Genomic DNA, 16,058 nt, shown 5'->3' on the forward strand with positions numbered 1-16,058 from the left:
GTGGGCACAATTTTGAGGCACTGGCCTTATTACATCAATCCACCAAGCGCGCTGATGCAGCTGGCTGGATTGAGGCCTCCTAATATTGGTCCGTACTGGCCAGAGGCAAATTGAGTGCAGTGGGGAGTTATGATCCCAAGGCAACAGCGGCTGAGATTGTTTTTTGGGGGATTAGAGGAACAGTCCCTCTCATCCAGGCTCCACAAAACCAACTGAAAACTGTCCTTGGCTAGGCCTCTTTGGCTCCGCTGCCTGCGGAACTGCTCGGAGGGTATACTGTGTACACTCCAACCAGTTTTGGACTAAAAGATAATCGAGGTCCTCAGACTCAAACTTGCATATTAAAAAGGGCCTATTGTCTCAGACAGGAGGGTGTATCTGGCAGCCAGTATTAGGCTTTCAAAATGTCTCCAGCTTCTTCATCAATGTTACCAAGGCAGCAGACAACCAACCTCATTTTGAGGTCTTTACTACCCCACTAATGCCAAGAAAAAGAAGTAAAAATTGAATCATAGCATGGGAAAATATTAGAGGGAACTTATAAGTATTTAAAACAGTGGACATTTGAGAGCTATTCATTTTTGGGAGCAGCTTGTATGACTGAAGGGTCTTGGCTTAGTTGGTAGCACTCTTATCTCTGAGTTAGAAGGTCGTGGGTTCAAGTTCTATCCAAGAAACTGGAGCATATAATCCCAATTGACACTACAATGCAGTACTGATGAATTGCTACACTGGTGGAGGTGCTGTCTTTTGGAAGAGACGTTAAAACAAGGTCCCATCTGTCCCCTCAAGTGGATGTATAAGATCCCGTGGGATTATTCAAAGAAGAGTAGGAATTCTTCCTGGTGTTCTGGCCAATATTTATCCTTCAGCCAACATCACTAAAAAAGAGATTATCCAGTCATTATCACATTGCTGTTTGTGGAAACTTGCGGTGTACAATTTGGCTACTGCATTTCCTAGTGACTACAGTGACTACACTTCAAAAACTACTTCATTGATTGCAAGACACTTTGGGATATCCTGAAGGCCTAAATGGCATATAAATGCAAGTTCTTTATTTTTCTTTTATTTCTGCATTTCCCGATGGATCTTTTGTTTGACAATGCCATTTTTAAATTGACTGTCAAATTGCATAAAACCCCAGAGGTTGATTGGCTTTTGTCTTCTTGATTACTTTCAAAAACTGACCTTGTTGAGAAATCACAGACAGAAATGGTTAACTTACTGGTCCATGTCACCGCACATTAGCATGCCAATACATTTGTTTTGCTATCAAATGGCTTAATTTTATTACAGAATGGCATAATCTAGAGGTTACATGTTAATATACCTTTGCAAATTAATTTGAAAATCTTTGGAATGCACAGAAATGTTCCATCATCACTGAGGCTCAATGTGGAACTCAGACTTTCAAAGCAAATAATTTCTCCACAGATTATGGACATTGGGCTCCTAAGTATAATAAAGACTTTCTTGTTTATAAAGAAAAGCCCTTTGCTTGATCTCTTATCTTACCAATCAATTCCCTTGTGATAGGCGTTCCCATTGAAGAACTGCACTTCTTCAAAGGTCTTTGCATTGGGGAAATTACTGGTGATGGCTGGATGCATAATTAGGAACAAGTACAAAGCTGTAGTGCCTGAGAACAGAGAATATTAGAAAACTTATTGATGTGTTTGCATAGAAATTGACGCCCTTCTATCCGTGACATTTTGTCAGTGGAGCTTCTTTCTGCAAGCATTTATTCTTTGAAAGAACTGCAAAAATGCTGTTCTGTGAAATGCTAGATTATTTAATTAGAACATAGTAATCACGGAATATTAGCATAAGTCAATTATCACCATTTTTACCACATGCATGGTAGAACAGCATAAAACAATTCCCAGTGACTAATTAAAATACAAAATAATTTATCATTTTAGGCTGCCACTGATTTTGCGAATATAATCAACATCATTTAAGTGAATGGCTATTAATGGATATTTGCACTTGAATAGAAATTGAAAATTTAAAACAACAATCTACATCCATTATATTTAACACTACTAGCTGAATAATCTTAGCTGTATACTACAGCTGCCTACTCTTCTTTGGTCCTTTGAATTGTGCTCAGTCAGTTATATGTAAAAATGTCTAATACTTCACATCTATGACAGCCTTCTATTGTAACTAAAAGCTTGCAATATAATGTGCTACACAAAACAATGATTTGCTGTGCACTTCTGAGGAGTGAATAAAAATATTGTTGGAAAATATGTTATTCACCAAATAGAAATTGACATGCATTTGTTGGTAATGGTTCAGCGTTATCAAAGCTATAGAAAAACCTACAAGTAAATGCTTCATATGATTAATGAGAAATGAGCACAAGACCTTAATGGAAAATAGGAGTTATTCCTTGTCACAGGACCATCGCAAAGCCAATCTGTCTGATCAAACATGAGAGGCAATTTTAACTTAACCTGCTTGGTGGGAAATTGACAAGATCAGAACAACAGCCTGTTTTACACACATACAATTTCCATTAAAGTCAATCAATCGATCGCCTATATCAGTATGGGTGCACCTTGGACAGTATGATTGCAAACTGTGGCATTTCATAACTGCATGGGGAAAATGCTGGTGGGATAGGCTGAACATTGGAGGAACTGCGCAAACCGACCCCCTTAATAAGAGGGACGATTTCATTATGACAGCCTATAATAGTAACATAGCAACAGTATTATGCAGGACAAGACCATCAGTCCATCGAGCCTACCCTTCCACAGTATTCCCTTGGTGCGTTTTTAATAACCCGGAATCCAATTTATTGTCAAAAACCTGTTTAGTGCCTTCCTGAAACCCATTGAGCTTTCTTGTTCTACTTCTCAGGCTGATAATCTGCTTTTGAGTGTTCCAAGTCAGAGCTGTGGCTGCACATATGCTTCTCCATTGGCCTGTACATGATAACTTTGCCAGAACTGAGGTCAATCAGGATAGGAGCAGCAGGAATCCCAGGAACTGATGCTGTCCCGCTGGTCCCAGCGTGGTCCTGGGTCCAAAGCCTCTGCAGTACCAGCAGTTGCCATCGTTCCCACCGGCACTGCCGATACTGCTGAGCTGCAAGCCCTGTGATTGGCTGGCAGCTCTTGGAGGTGGGATCCCCGTTTTTAAAGGGATGGGGATCCCGGTGCCGGGTGGGGATCCCCCACCTTTTCAGCCTGGTACCAGGTGCCCCGCCTCCTCCACAAAATCCAGCCCAGTGTGGGCTTCTAACCCCCATTTGAGACTGAAGGGAAACTCTGCTCATGGTCTCCAGCACAGAGACATAGGTGAGGAGTTATAACATTCTGACATGCTGATATCAGAAGGGTCTCATGGCCGGGGAAACCCAAACTTCCAGGATTCTCTGCATGATGTGCTGTTTAAACTCCACAGCATGTGTCTTTCATCATTGACAGGTTCCCCCACCCAGAGGTCAGCCTGGTTGTCAGGCTTGGCTTCTAGTCAGGTGGGGAACACTCCGAAGGAGGCCACAGGACCAGGTAGGTCCAATCCCTGCTTCTGTGGGAGTGCATGGGAGAGGGTGCCCAATCCCTGACCACTGGGGAGGGAGGTCCGGCTTTAAGGTGGGCTCTGATCCCTGACTCATGGGTAGGGGGCAGGGAGGTGGGGGTGGCACAGGGGTCCGATCTGAGGGATGGATGGGGGGGGAGGGTGAATCCTAAGAGATATTCCATCCCCAAGCCTGAGGCAGTGGTTGGGGGCAGGGGGCGGTGTGGGTAGCTGGGAATGTGTGTGTATGTGTGTGTGTTTGTGGTGGGGTTGGTGGGATTGCTGATGGTGGAGGGGTTTGGCGGGCTGGGGAGAAGCTGTGCTGCTCCTCCTCGCCTACAAGTAGTGCTGTGAAGGTGGTTATCTTCTTCCTGAAACTGCCTGCCTCACTGCAGCTGCTGGGTTTCCTGGGGCCTGGCAAACCCAGTCAGCTACAGCAAAGCAGGATAAATCCGAGGCTTCCCACCTCATTAACATATTCGAAATGCCAAACTGCCTCCTGGGAGCAGGTTGGATGCCCACCCCTCGTCCCACCTCATAAAACCCGGAATTCGGCAGGTGGGAGCTGGCTTCCCGACATGCTCCATCTTTTTGCACTTTTAACCTACCACCCGCACCCATTCCAACCCGCTCCCCCAAGTTAAAACTCCCCCAAAGTGTTTCCAAGTCCTGCCTGATTTCTTGTCTCAATTTGTCATTCCCTGCACCATTAATGGTGGCATATTGTCCTTGAACCTAAGGATTTTTGGGACTATATATTTTCACTGAGCAAAATGCTTAAAATGAAGAGTAGATTTTTTGAAGCTCTATACCGAACAGAATATGAGGGATTTTGGTGTGGAAATCTACAGACGCTTTCTTCAAGGCTCACTTACCTCTGTCCCTGAATTCCCAATAACCTCGTAGCCAGGAGCACAAATTTGTAAGATCTACTGTATAATTTTACTGAAACTCAACAGTTGCTCCAACTCAAGCCATCTTCAGATACAAAAATCATGGGGTGAACTTCCACGGAGTTTCTCCCACTCCTCCATCATAACTTTCATGTGAGAGCTGCAGAAATCCCCCCAAAAATGATGTAAATGGGATTTATGCCTTTTTTCCAGCATTTCTACAGTTCCTTCCCAGTTATGGTGGATGATCAGGAGAACCCTTGTCGCAACTAACCCTCACCCTCACATTTAAGGCTCTTTATTTCTTTAAACACTTTATGACCAGGAGATGGCTTATTGGGCCTCAGTTTTAGGCATTAAGTAAATTAATGCAGAGCTGCATTAACTTTGATATTAACTCAAAATGTACTATTAGAACTTGCTTAATGGATCAGTTTGAATAATTAACTATTCTCCATGCAACCCATTTGAATATCATGGGTGATTCATTTGACTGGAATCATTCACACAACTTGCGATAAAAGCTGACCTGTTTTTTGAGGTCCAATAACCAGAAATTTTGGTAAACGATCGCAGGTTTTCTCTTTGGACCAGATGTCCTTATGTCGTTTATCATCACACGGATTCTGCCAGAAAAGAAAGAAATTGGGCACAATGTTAAAACAGCAGAGCTCCTTGGAGTTTAGTGCAGCATGGACGGTGATTATTCTTAAAGAAATAGACATGGAACCTTCATGATTTTACAGGTGAATCAGTATCATGGGTGAAAGCCTGTCTGTGTGAGTTAATGGTTGTGTGGAAATTAATCTGCGTCTCCAAATAGAAAGAAATTTTCAGCTGAAATCAGAAGTGTCTAATAACTAGTTAAAATATCCTAATCTTTGTTCAATTAATAGTGTGGGTGGGCTGAATCAGAAATCTAAACAATGGTGCAGCAGAAAGGGGGAGATCCTATACGTCACCATGAAAAACATGGGGTGGAATTTAATCGTTTGCAGTAGGGTCGCAACAGCAGAAGTGGAAGTGGGTGGCGAAGGCCCTCCCGCTTCGTCCTCCGCTCCTGTCATGATCACGCACTGGCCGTCCAGTTAGCAGCCAGCAAGTGGGATCACTGACGAATCCACAACCAGGGGCAGGAGGTAAGGTGTGGCCGCATCGTCCCATGACCCAGAAGAAGGTGTTGAGGGCCACTAGCACCCGATACCTGTATGCACACATCTCAAAGAGGAAGCCTGGAGTCTGATAGAAGCCCTCATCTGCATGAAACTCTCATCAGCCACTGAAAGACACTCCTCATCTGCCTGTGAACACCCCTTTATCTGCCTGTGATCACCCCCTCATCAGCTGCTGCCACCCTACATCTGCCTCACCACAAGAAAACTCCTCATCTGCCTGTGACCAGCCAATCAAGCCAACTGAAATGCCTGTGGAACCCACTTGAGTGCATGGCAGAAGCAAGAACACGGATGGCCCCACAGTTCAGTGATGTCTCCCTGCATGTCCTCCTTCAGGCCTCCCTGGTAAGGCGGGAGGTCCTCTTCCCTAGGGACCACAGGAGGAGATCTCCCCACTGAACCAAGCAAGCCTGAATGGAGGTCACAGAGGAGGTCAGCAGCTGTGCAGTTGACCAGAGAACATGGATCCAGTGCCACAAGCGGGACATTGACCTTCTCAGGGTGAGTGGCAAACTTCAGTGTCCTTTAGGGTGTGAGCAAATGGGTAAGTGTGGTGGGGAGGCAGAGCCCACCAAATGGAAGGAATGGCTGCAGCTCTGTCAGCGGGCACAAACCTGGCACTGCTAACCCATGCAAGGTCACTCCTTAGTGGTTGAGTGACACATGAATGCCACTGGCCACAGAAGCTGCAGTAGCCATGCAAAGCACTTCGTCAGTGTGTTTGCAGTAGTCCGGCCACTGACACCATTCTCATGTGTCTCCATAGAGGAAGAGGGCGCAGAATACAAGGGAAAGGGCATGGACCCATGGTGGCCTCCCACTCCTCGTCGTACTGACTCCGATGGAGGAGGAGGCACTAGAGCTGGCTGGATACACAGGTCAACTGCAGGACAAGATAGGTACCATCTCCGGGGGACATCCTTCCATCGCTGAGGAGGATGAGGGGACCTCGGAGGGTGCAACATCACATCCTTGCCTCGCAACCTCCACCAGCTCAGATATTGTCACCTCGGTGGGTGTGCACGCAGTATTAGATCCGGGGTCACAAGTTGGAGAGAGCACCACACAAGTGCTGGACCAGCTGTCGGAGGCTGTGACAGCTGAGGTCTCTGACACGGAGGATTGTGGGAGGCCAGGCACATGCCAAGCCCCAGATGATGACAAAAAATGCAATTATATATTTAAATCTGCCATGAAACTTGGGACACATATCCCTGCCCCTCCCTCCCAACCAGAAGCCCTATTGTCACTACCATGCTTGCCAGACAGAAAAATAAATACAATCAAAAATAAACAGCTGTCTTTTGATACCATTCACTTCCACAACAATTGAGGCAAGACTTTCACAATAGCATTCCACACATGTAGAAGGGACATGCCAAAAACACATTGCTGTTTATGCTCCCAGTTTCTAAAAGGGCCCAATCGCAAATGTTTACAAAATCTGAATTTTCTCCTTATTCAGAGTGCTTTGGTGTTGGCATTCAGCTTTAGCACTCATTCCTGTCTTACTGCTGGTGTGACAATTTCACTTCTGTTTACCCATGCCGGAGTTCTCCAGCAATCGTGGATGTTGTAGATTAAAGGAAAATATTTAGAAAAATATGTATTAGGAGAGGTGGAAGAAGACCATTGGCAACCAGGTTGATGGCAGCCGTGGTTTTGGTTGCCACCTCCTGTTGTTAAAATCAAAAAATAGGTAGAGTTATTAGCAAAGATGAGGAGAACCCTGGAAGTACAGGGTCACTTGAAAGGAGATTTGTACACAAAGCGGGGGACGTGGGGGTTGGGGTGGTGTGGTGGAGGGTGACTGTTATGGAAGTGTTATCTGCAGAGTTATCAGTGTACTAGTTTCAAGCAGGACTGGAACCACACCTGCCAGAGCGGGTCCTTTTGTTCTGGAAAGAGCTCAAAGTATTTGTGTGCCAGCTGCACGGGGGGCATGGTTTGCAGCTTCAGGTTGGTCCAACAGTGAACAAAATTAGCCAGGTTCACAAATGTATAGAGTCCCAGTCGATCATTTCCATAGTTGGATAAATGTGTCATGAAGATGCTGATCTGAAAGAAAAAGAGAAACAGGTCACACTGATGGAACTCCTTAATTAAAGAGACTTCATTTATAATCTAGAGTGGTCAGGCTATTGCTTTTTCCCCCTGCGGATCATGTAGCTTGAGAACTAAAATGTTTCCACCTCATTGCTTAAAGACACCGACTCATTTTGGATTAAAGTTTCTGGGGTAACAAATACCCTTTGGTCCCATCACCCAAGTTGCCATAATTCATTTACAAGCTGGGAATTTGTTTATATTAAACATCACTGCCATTTGTTAATGGAAAGGGACAAACTATCTCATTTAAAAACAAAACAGTAATGTTGGTAAAATGCTGCAGGCCAGTCACTACATATGAACAGAAAGATAAGTTAGCATTTAATTTATAACTTTTTGTCAAAGACATATTAGCTAATCTTCCCTGGTGTTTCACAGGAGAAGTGCAGACCATGTGTAGTGTTCAGATGAAAGATAGTTAGAGGATGGGGTATTATTGGAACAGAGGAAGTGAGAAGAGATAGGAATGACAGAGGTAAGTGGAAGAGGGAGGGATGGGGTCCAACTAGGGTTGCCAACTATGATTGGAGGTACATTCGGAGGATTCACCACATGATCTCCAGCCTCCAACTGCCCACCCAGCCCCATGGCTTTTCTCCTGCATTTACTTGCAGCAGTCTCCAGAAAACTAATCTTTAATTCCTGGATCTCCAGACAATCCTAGAGGATTGGCACCTCTAGGACCAACACTTGCCTCAGCAGGAGTTTCCAGGGGTAATTTTGACTCAGCAGTAGGGAGAGGTGGGAAGAGTGCCTCAAAGGCAGCAGCGATGGTTTCCAAGCATCCCTGAATGACTGGGAGTTTCTCGGAATTGGAGGTTCCTATCTGGAGGGCTGCCTCCAGCAGCCTGGGAAACAAACAATGTAAAGTTTATGCCTCTGTCCACTTCCATGAACAACAGACACTTATATGAGGTACTGTCAGTTATGACTAACTGTTAGGCATCCAGAGCCAGAAAATCCACAACAACTTGTATTTATATAGCGCCTTTAACATAATAAACATCCCAAGACACTTCACAAGAGCATTATAAAGCAAAATTTGACACCAAACCGCATAAGGCGACATTAGGGCAGATGTCAAAAAACCTGATCAAAGAGGGAGGCTTTAAGGAGTATCTTAAAGGAGGAAAGTAAGATAGAGAGGGGGAGGGGTTTAGGGAGGGAATTCCAGAGCTTAGGGCCCAGGCAGCTGAAGGCACGGGCATCAATGGTGGAACGATTAAAATTGGGGATGCTCAAGAGGCCAGAATTAGAGGAGTGCAGATATCTTGGAGGGTTGTGGGACTGGAGATTACAGAGATAGGGAGGGGCGAGGCCATTGAGAGATTTCAAAACAAAGATGAGAATTTTAAAATTGAGGCATTGCTTATCCAATGTAAGTCAGCTGCATTAAACGTAACAATTTCCTGCCTTATCCACTGAGCTTGTTACCCACATAAAGCACATAGACCTGTGGGGGCTTGGGGTTGAGAAGAGTGGCAGAGAGCTCTGTGAAATCAGGAGGCTAGGGGATAGAGATGGAGACTGGGGAATGGGGGGGGGGGTCAGAGGGGAGAGATGGAGAGTGGGAAATGGGGACTCAGAGGGGAGATGTAGTCTGGGGAATGGGGGCTCAGAGGAGAGAGATGATTGGGGAATGGGGGCTCAGAGGAGAAAGATGGAGACTGGGGAATGGGGGCTCAGAGGGAAGAGAAGGAGACTAGGGAATGAGAGCTCAGAGGAGAGAGATGTAGTCTGGGGAATGGGGGCTCAGACGAGAGAGATGTAGTCTGGGGAATGGGGGCTCAGAGGAGAGAGATGCAGTCTGGGGAATGGGGGCTCAGAGGAGAGAGATGTAGTCTGGGGAATGGGGGCTCAGAGGAGAGAGATGTAGTCTGGGGAATGGGGGCTCAGAGGAGAGAGATGTAGTCTGGGGAATAGGGGCTCAGAGGGGAGAGATGTAGTCTGGGGAATGAGGGCCCAGAGGGGAGAGATGGAGATGGGGAATGGGGGCTCAGAGAGAAGAGATGGAGATGGGGAATGGGGGCTCAGAGAGAAGAGATGTAGTCTGGGGAATGGGGGCTCAGAGAGAAGAGATGGAGATGGGGAATGGGGGCTCAGAGGAGAGAGGTGGAGCTTGGGGAATGGAGGCTCAGAGGGGAGAGATGGAGACTGGGGAATAGGGGCTCCGAGGGGAGAGGAGGAAATGGGGACTGGGAAATGAAGAGAATGATTTCCCTTTTATTCCCACACCAGTTTCCCCTCTTCCCCTGCTCATGGTTGACCTCCAAGTTGTCGGAACTTGTCACACAACAGTTAATGATGTTAAACCATGAATAGGAATTTTATACTGTGCGTAAATCCTATAACATTTGTAGAAGTCATGTGATCTGGCATCACATCAGCTATCATGTGGTCAGAACACATTATCAGACCTCCAGGAATGCCTTAAACCAGTTGTGTGTTTTAACAGGCAGTAGGGTGGGGGTTGCCAGCAGGGATTTTGTGAAAAAAATGCACAGCTAACTGTTTATCTTAATGCACAACAATGGGTGGCCTCACAATCACTAATAAATGGACCTCCCACTCATAGTCATAGTCACACATAAATTTTCTAGCAGTTGTTACCATCTAGTGATCAAAAGCAGGAACTCTGACTTATTCTCCTCCATTAATTCAGTGATACTGAAGTTAATTGTCGGGTCCCCATTGTTATTGTGGCTCTGATCAGGCCAGGGTTCAAACCTGGGGCCTTCCTGTTCTATGCGGTTGATTGCAACTGCAAATTGTGCATTTGTCTACTGTGCCAGTGTGGAAAGCACAAATAATAGGCTATTAAAAGAGAAAATGTTAGAAATACTCAGCAGGTCAGGCAGCATCTATGGAGAGAGAAGCAGAATTAATATTTTAGGCGACCTGATACATTGGGGAAATTTTTACCTCCAAAAATGGGCTGGTTTGGGTCAGGTGGGATGTTAAAAATGATAAAATCTGAATTCCGACCCCAAGCCACCTGAACCCCATATTATAGTGAGGCTGCATGCCTCATATTCAACCACCATTTTAAAAAGGGAGGGATCAGACAGGCTGAAAGTGGAAGGGCGGTGGGGGGGAAATCAGAGACTGGGGTCAGGGAGATTGGAGGTCTCAGAGGGGAGATGGAAGGACTCGTAAGGGACACCTTCCACCTGCTGAGTTTTAAAGTTGAGCGGGAGGTTCCGGGAGGCCTTCCCGTTCCACTCCTGCCCCCGTAGGGTGCAAAACAGGCCACCCACCCTAGGCCAATCAAGGTCCTTAAGTGGCCACTTAATGGCCACTTAAGGGCCTTTGCCCGCCTCCATGGAGGTTTTACCCGTGGCAAGTCGGTGTCCTGGAGACATGAAAGGCAGCCCGGTGAAACTTGGTGGCCTCTCAGCGCGCCGGGGGTGGGCCCTGACGATCGGGCACAGGGTACCTGATTGAGGGCCAACCCCACTTCCCCAACCACCCCTAGTACCCAAGACGCCCCCCCTTCCCCCCAATTGACCACCCTTGCCTCGCCAGGGCCCGACTGAGTACCCCCACCGAGGCTAACCAAACTTACCTGCAGTCCTGGCTCCATGTCCTCTGCTGGGCTGCGGTCCCAGCAGTGGCCGCTGCTCTCAGTGGCGTTGCTGGGACTAAGAGCTGCCAGCCTGATGATTGGCCGGCAACTCAGTGAGGTGGGACTTCTCCCTCAAGCGTGTGAAAGACCAGCCTCGGAACAATTAAAGCTAGGGGACCTGTAAAATGCAGGACAGATCCCCAGGCTAGGTGGAAGCAGGTTCGCCACTGACTTTTATGTCAGTGGCCACTCCCGTCCGCCCGACATAAAATCCAGCCCCGTATCTCGGAATATAGGCCGGAATTTTACAGCCCCCCCCCCCCCCCCAGGGAGCGGGCTGGTAACGGGTGAGGGGGCATAAAATTGAGTGGGATATATATTTTACGTGGGGTGGCGGTGGTGAGGAACAGTCCGCCCACCCCAGGCCAATCAAGGCCCTTAAGTGGCCAGTTAACTGCCACTTAAGGGCCTTCTTCCGCCACAGCGGGTATTTTACGGCAAAGGCCGGAAGAACCCTGCCTTCTAACGGGCTGGGGGGGGGGGGTTCTCCTGATTACGCACCTTGTACCCCATGGAGGGCTGCCCCAAACCCCCAATATGAACAAATATTTTGCTTCTGTCCTCACTATAGTGGATACAAAAAATATTCCAGTAATAGCTGTAAATCAGGAGGTGGAAGGAAGAGGGGTACTTGGTGAAATTCCAATCACCAGGGAAGCGATCCTGACCAAACTGATGGAATTGCAGGATGACAAGTCCCTGGGTCCTGATGGGCTGCATCCTAGGGCCTTAAAAGAGGTGGCGAATGAGGTAGTAGATGCATTTGTGTTAATTTTTCAAAATTTGCTAGATTCTGGAAAGATTCCATCAGACTGGAAAATAGCAAATATAACCCCTCTATTCAAGAAGGGAGGGAGGCAGAAAACAGGTAACTATAGGCCAGTTAGCTTGACGTCTGTTAAAATCGATCATTAAGGAGGCTATAGCTAGGCACTTAGAAAAACTAAAGGTAATCGGGAATAGTCAGCATGGCTTTGTGAAAGAGATCGTGTTTAACCAATTTCTTGGAGTTCTTTGAAAGAGTAATGTGCCATGGATGAAGGGGAGCCCAGTGATATACTGTACTTGGATTTCCAGAAGGCATTTGACGAGGTGCCGCATAAAAGGTTATTGCGCAAAGTAGGAGCGTGGTGTAGTGGGCAATATATTAGCATGGATAGAAGATTGGCTGGCTGGCAGAAAACAGAGAGTATGCATAAATGGGTTCTTTTCTGATTGGTAAGATGTGATGAGTGGAGTCCTTCAGGAGTCTGTGCTGGGCCTCAACTTTTTACAATTTATATCAATGACTTAGATGAGGTGAGCAATGGCATGGTAGCTAAATTTGCAGATGACACAAAGATAGATGGGAAAGTATGTTGTGATGAGGACATAAGGAGCTTGCAGACTGATATAGATAGGTTGAGTGAGTGGGTAAAAATCTGGCAGACGGATTATCATGTGGGAAAATGTGAAGTTGTTCACTTTGGCAGGAAGAGTAAACGAGCAGTGTATTACTTAAATGGAGAACGACTGCAGGACTCCGAGGTGCAGAGGGATCTAGGTGTTCTAGTGCATGAATCACAAAAAGTTAGTTTACAGGTACAGCAAGTAATAAAGAAGGCTAATGGAATGCTATCCTTTATTATGACAGGAATTGAAAATAAAGGATGCTATGCTTCCATTATACAGGGCATTGGTAAGACCCACATCTCAAATACTGGGCTGAATTTTACCAGCCCCTCAAAGCCACGGGTCGCGGCGTGGGGGCTGGTAAAATGCTGCTGGAAGAGGCCCGCCTCGACCCGCGATGTCAAGAAGGGCCTGCTGCATATTACTGCCGGCGGTGGGACCTCGGTGCGGCCCCCCCACCCCCCACCATATGATGGCGACACCACCATCAACATATGGTAATGATTATTTACCTATGCTGATTATGCAGCCCGCAGCCTCTCTACCGACACTGCCGGAATTTTCGTTGAACGGGCGGACGTCACGTGCCGTCCTGTTCATGATCTGAAAAGCCGGTGGATCCTCACTCTGCATTACGGAAGGGAGGAGGGAGGGGGTATACACAGGGGTCTAACTCTGCATTCTTAAAGGGAGGAGGGAGGGGGTATGCACAGGGGTCTCACTCTGCATTCTGGAAGGGAGGAGGGGGATATGCAGAGGTCTAACTCTGCATTCTTAAAGGGAGGAAGGAATGGGTATACACAGGGGTCTCACTCTGCATTCTGGAAGGGAGGAGGGGGAGATATGCAGGGGTCTAACTCTGCATTCTTAAAGGGAGGAAGGAGGGGGTATACACAGGGGTCTCACTCTGCATTCTGGAAGGGAGGAGGGGGAGATATGCAGGGGTCTCACTCTGCATTCTTAAAGGGAGGAGGGAGGGGGGTATATGCAGGGGTCTCACTCCGCATTCTGAAGGGATAGGTTCTGGGATTACTGGAGGAAAAGCTGTGCTGGCATGAAGGGAGGTACCATGTACCATCCCTCCATTAACAGTGTATACTCTGTGTTTGTGAGGGATCAATGGCACACTAGGCACCCTGTGTGTGGGGAGGGTGCCAGAAAGGGCAGGAGCATTAAGGTTTTATGGATGGTGGGGGCAATCGATTATCTGGTAGGATCTTGATGCGGTCATGCTGTGCCACTGAGTGTTGGCCAAGATGGGCAATGCCATGGCACACCACATCATTGATACAGGAAAGCAGCCGATGTATCCGTCAACACCAATCCATTCCCTGTTAGGAACCTTGGAATACATCCAAGGTTCAACTTTATTTATCACATGGAAATAGGTATGCCTCATCCTACATTGTGTGATCCTCTGTACGTGAGAATCCGTATGCGCCAGAGGCAATATCAACAGGCAGGTGTGATCCATGTTGAGGCCCCCGGTTGTGAGCAGCAGCCCCCAAGGGGAGTTCGCCATTACGATTGCTGTGCATCTACAAGCCTCAAATGATATCACATGTCAATGGACATCAGAGCACCAGTGTCAGAGGAGGTTGCGCATATAGAAAGGGTGGTGACACGTCTCTGTGTCCTGCTCAAGCATGACCTGCAGCCCATGGGCTCCAGTGGACATCCCATGCCTTTGTTCCTCATAGTGGCAGTGGTTCTCAAGCCTGACACCTCTGTAGCTTTCTGGATGCCCACCAGAGACCTTAGTGGGGTTACACAGTCAGCAGGGCACCGCTGCATCAGGGAGGTCACCAGTGCCTTGCACCGGAGGGCCAGTGAGGATGTCTGCTTCAGGACTGACTCTCACAGCCAGGCCCAGAGAGCCATTGGTTCTGGCACCATTGCCAGAGAACCATAGGTTGTAATGTTCATAGACTGCACTCACGTGGCCATCAGGCCAACTGCCAGGCTACCACCTACAGACGCCACCATTGCAGGAGCCCTCTCAATCTAAGTGAAGCTAGTATGTGATCACTGCAGAATGTGTGCAGCGAATGTGTGACCGCTTCTCAGGCAGCTGCCATGACACCTGGATCTTGCGCCAGTCCGACTGCCACTGCTGTTCACTGAAGTGGCTCAGATGGAGGGGTGGCTTCTTGGAGATAAGGGCTATCCTTTGCAAACATGGCTCCCGACACCAATGAGAGACTCCACCACTGCTGCAGAGGAGAGATACAACGCCAGCCACTGAGCTACAAGAGCCACCACAGAGCAGGAGGTTGGCATACTGAAAGAATGCCTCCAATGCCTGGATGGATAGGGTGATGCCCTGTACTACGGGCCGAAAAGGCCAGCTCCTTTCTGTGCTGCTCTGCACAACTATGCACCCAATAGGGGCCAGGCCTGGCATGATGAGGAGAGACATCAACAGGATTCCTCCTCGGATTATGAGGATGCTGAGGACCAACAACATGAAAGACGCATGGAGGGCAGATGGGACCCAGGCTCTGCACGTAGGGCTAGCAGTGAGCTAGGGATGTACGCAAGTGGCTTATCAGACAAAGGCTGTCTGCTCCATAGGAACCGACATGAGCTCTGCAGGCCACCCATCACCCTCGCTCACCTGCTGTGCACCAGTCCACATCTGCAGCGTCCCTGTGTAAACCACTACAGGCAGCAGCTGACTGAAGCAAAGTCCCTGTCACTGAGTCCATGGAGATGCTCATGAGTAATGGTGGCATGGCAATGATGTTATTGCATACATTGGCTCTCCTGAAGTGCCAACAGTGCAAAGGGATGTGACATTGGCACTACATACTGGCACACATTATTCACACAGAGAAAAGGACACACATGTTGGTGAGGAACATTTAGTGAAAGACATATTTACATTGCTGTGGCACCCATGCATTCCCATTTGTGTCAGTGTGTTCTCTGTAAACCTCTGTAAGACCTTTTATGGTCTATGTAAGTCTTACATCCTGGAATGTGCAAAATTAAGATTATTCACCCAGGTGCGGCACACCTACAAGAAGGAATGTTACACTTGAGTGGAAGAGGATCACAACTTCACAGGATACTGGGACACAGCAGGGTAAGTATGTGGCAGCAAACTGGAAAGTGCTGGGGTAACTCAGCAGGTCACGCAGCATTTGTGGAGAGAGAAGCAGAGTTAACTTTCAGGTCTGTGAACTTGGACAAGTTAACTCTACTTTGCTTTCCACAGATGCTGCCTGACCTGCTAGATTTCTGTAGCACTTTCTGCTTTGCTGCCAGATTGACAGCAGTCCCATTCTTCAGCAGTGAAGTAAGTATTTCTTAGACAGCTGTCAG

At 47.4% G+C, this 16,058-nt stretch overlaps 1 protein-coding gene across 8 annotated transcripts in view; it reads right to left on the minus strand.

The window, feature by feature from the left end:
- The window catches only part of ndst3 (N-deacetylase/N-sulfotransferase (heparan glucosaminyl) 3), a 949,017-nt gene that overhangs the window by 32,140 nt on the left and 900,819 nt on the right, over positions 1–16,058 (minus strand). For all 8 annotated transcript variants that reach the window (XM_068039449.1, XM_068039470.1, XM_068039439.1 and 5 more), the window contains 3 exons: positions 7,481–7,663; positions 4,960–5,056; positions 1,519–1,642 (listed from right to left, as the gene is read on the minus strand). In XM_068039449.1, the coding sequence (XP_067895550.1) occupies positions 1,519–1,642; positions 4,960–5,056; positions 7,481–7,663 (404 nt within the window). The remainder of the gene's footprint in view (positions 1–1,518; positions 1,643–4,959; positions 5,057–7,480; positions 7,664–16,058) is intronic.

Source organism: Heterodontus francisci, chromosome 1, assembly GCF_036365525.1.
Source record: "Heterodontus francisci isolate sHetFra1 chromosome 1, sHetFra1.hap1, whole genome shotgun sequence".
Taxonomy (NCBI): Eukaryota; Metazoa; Chordata; class Chondrichthyes; order Heterodontiformes; family Heterodontidae; genus Heterodontus; species Heterodontus francisci.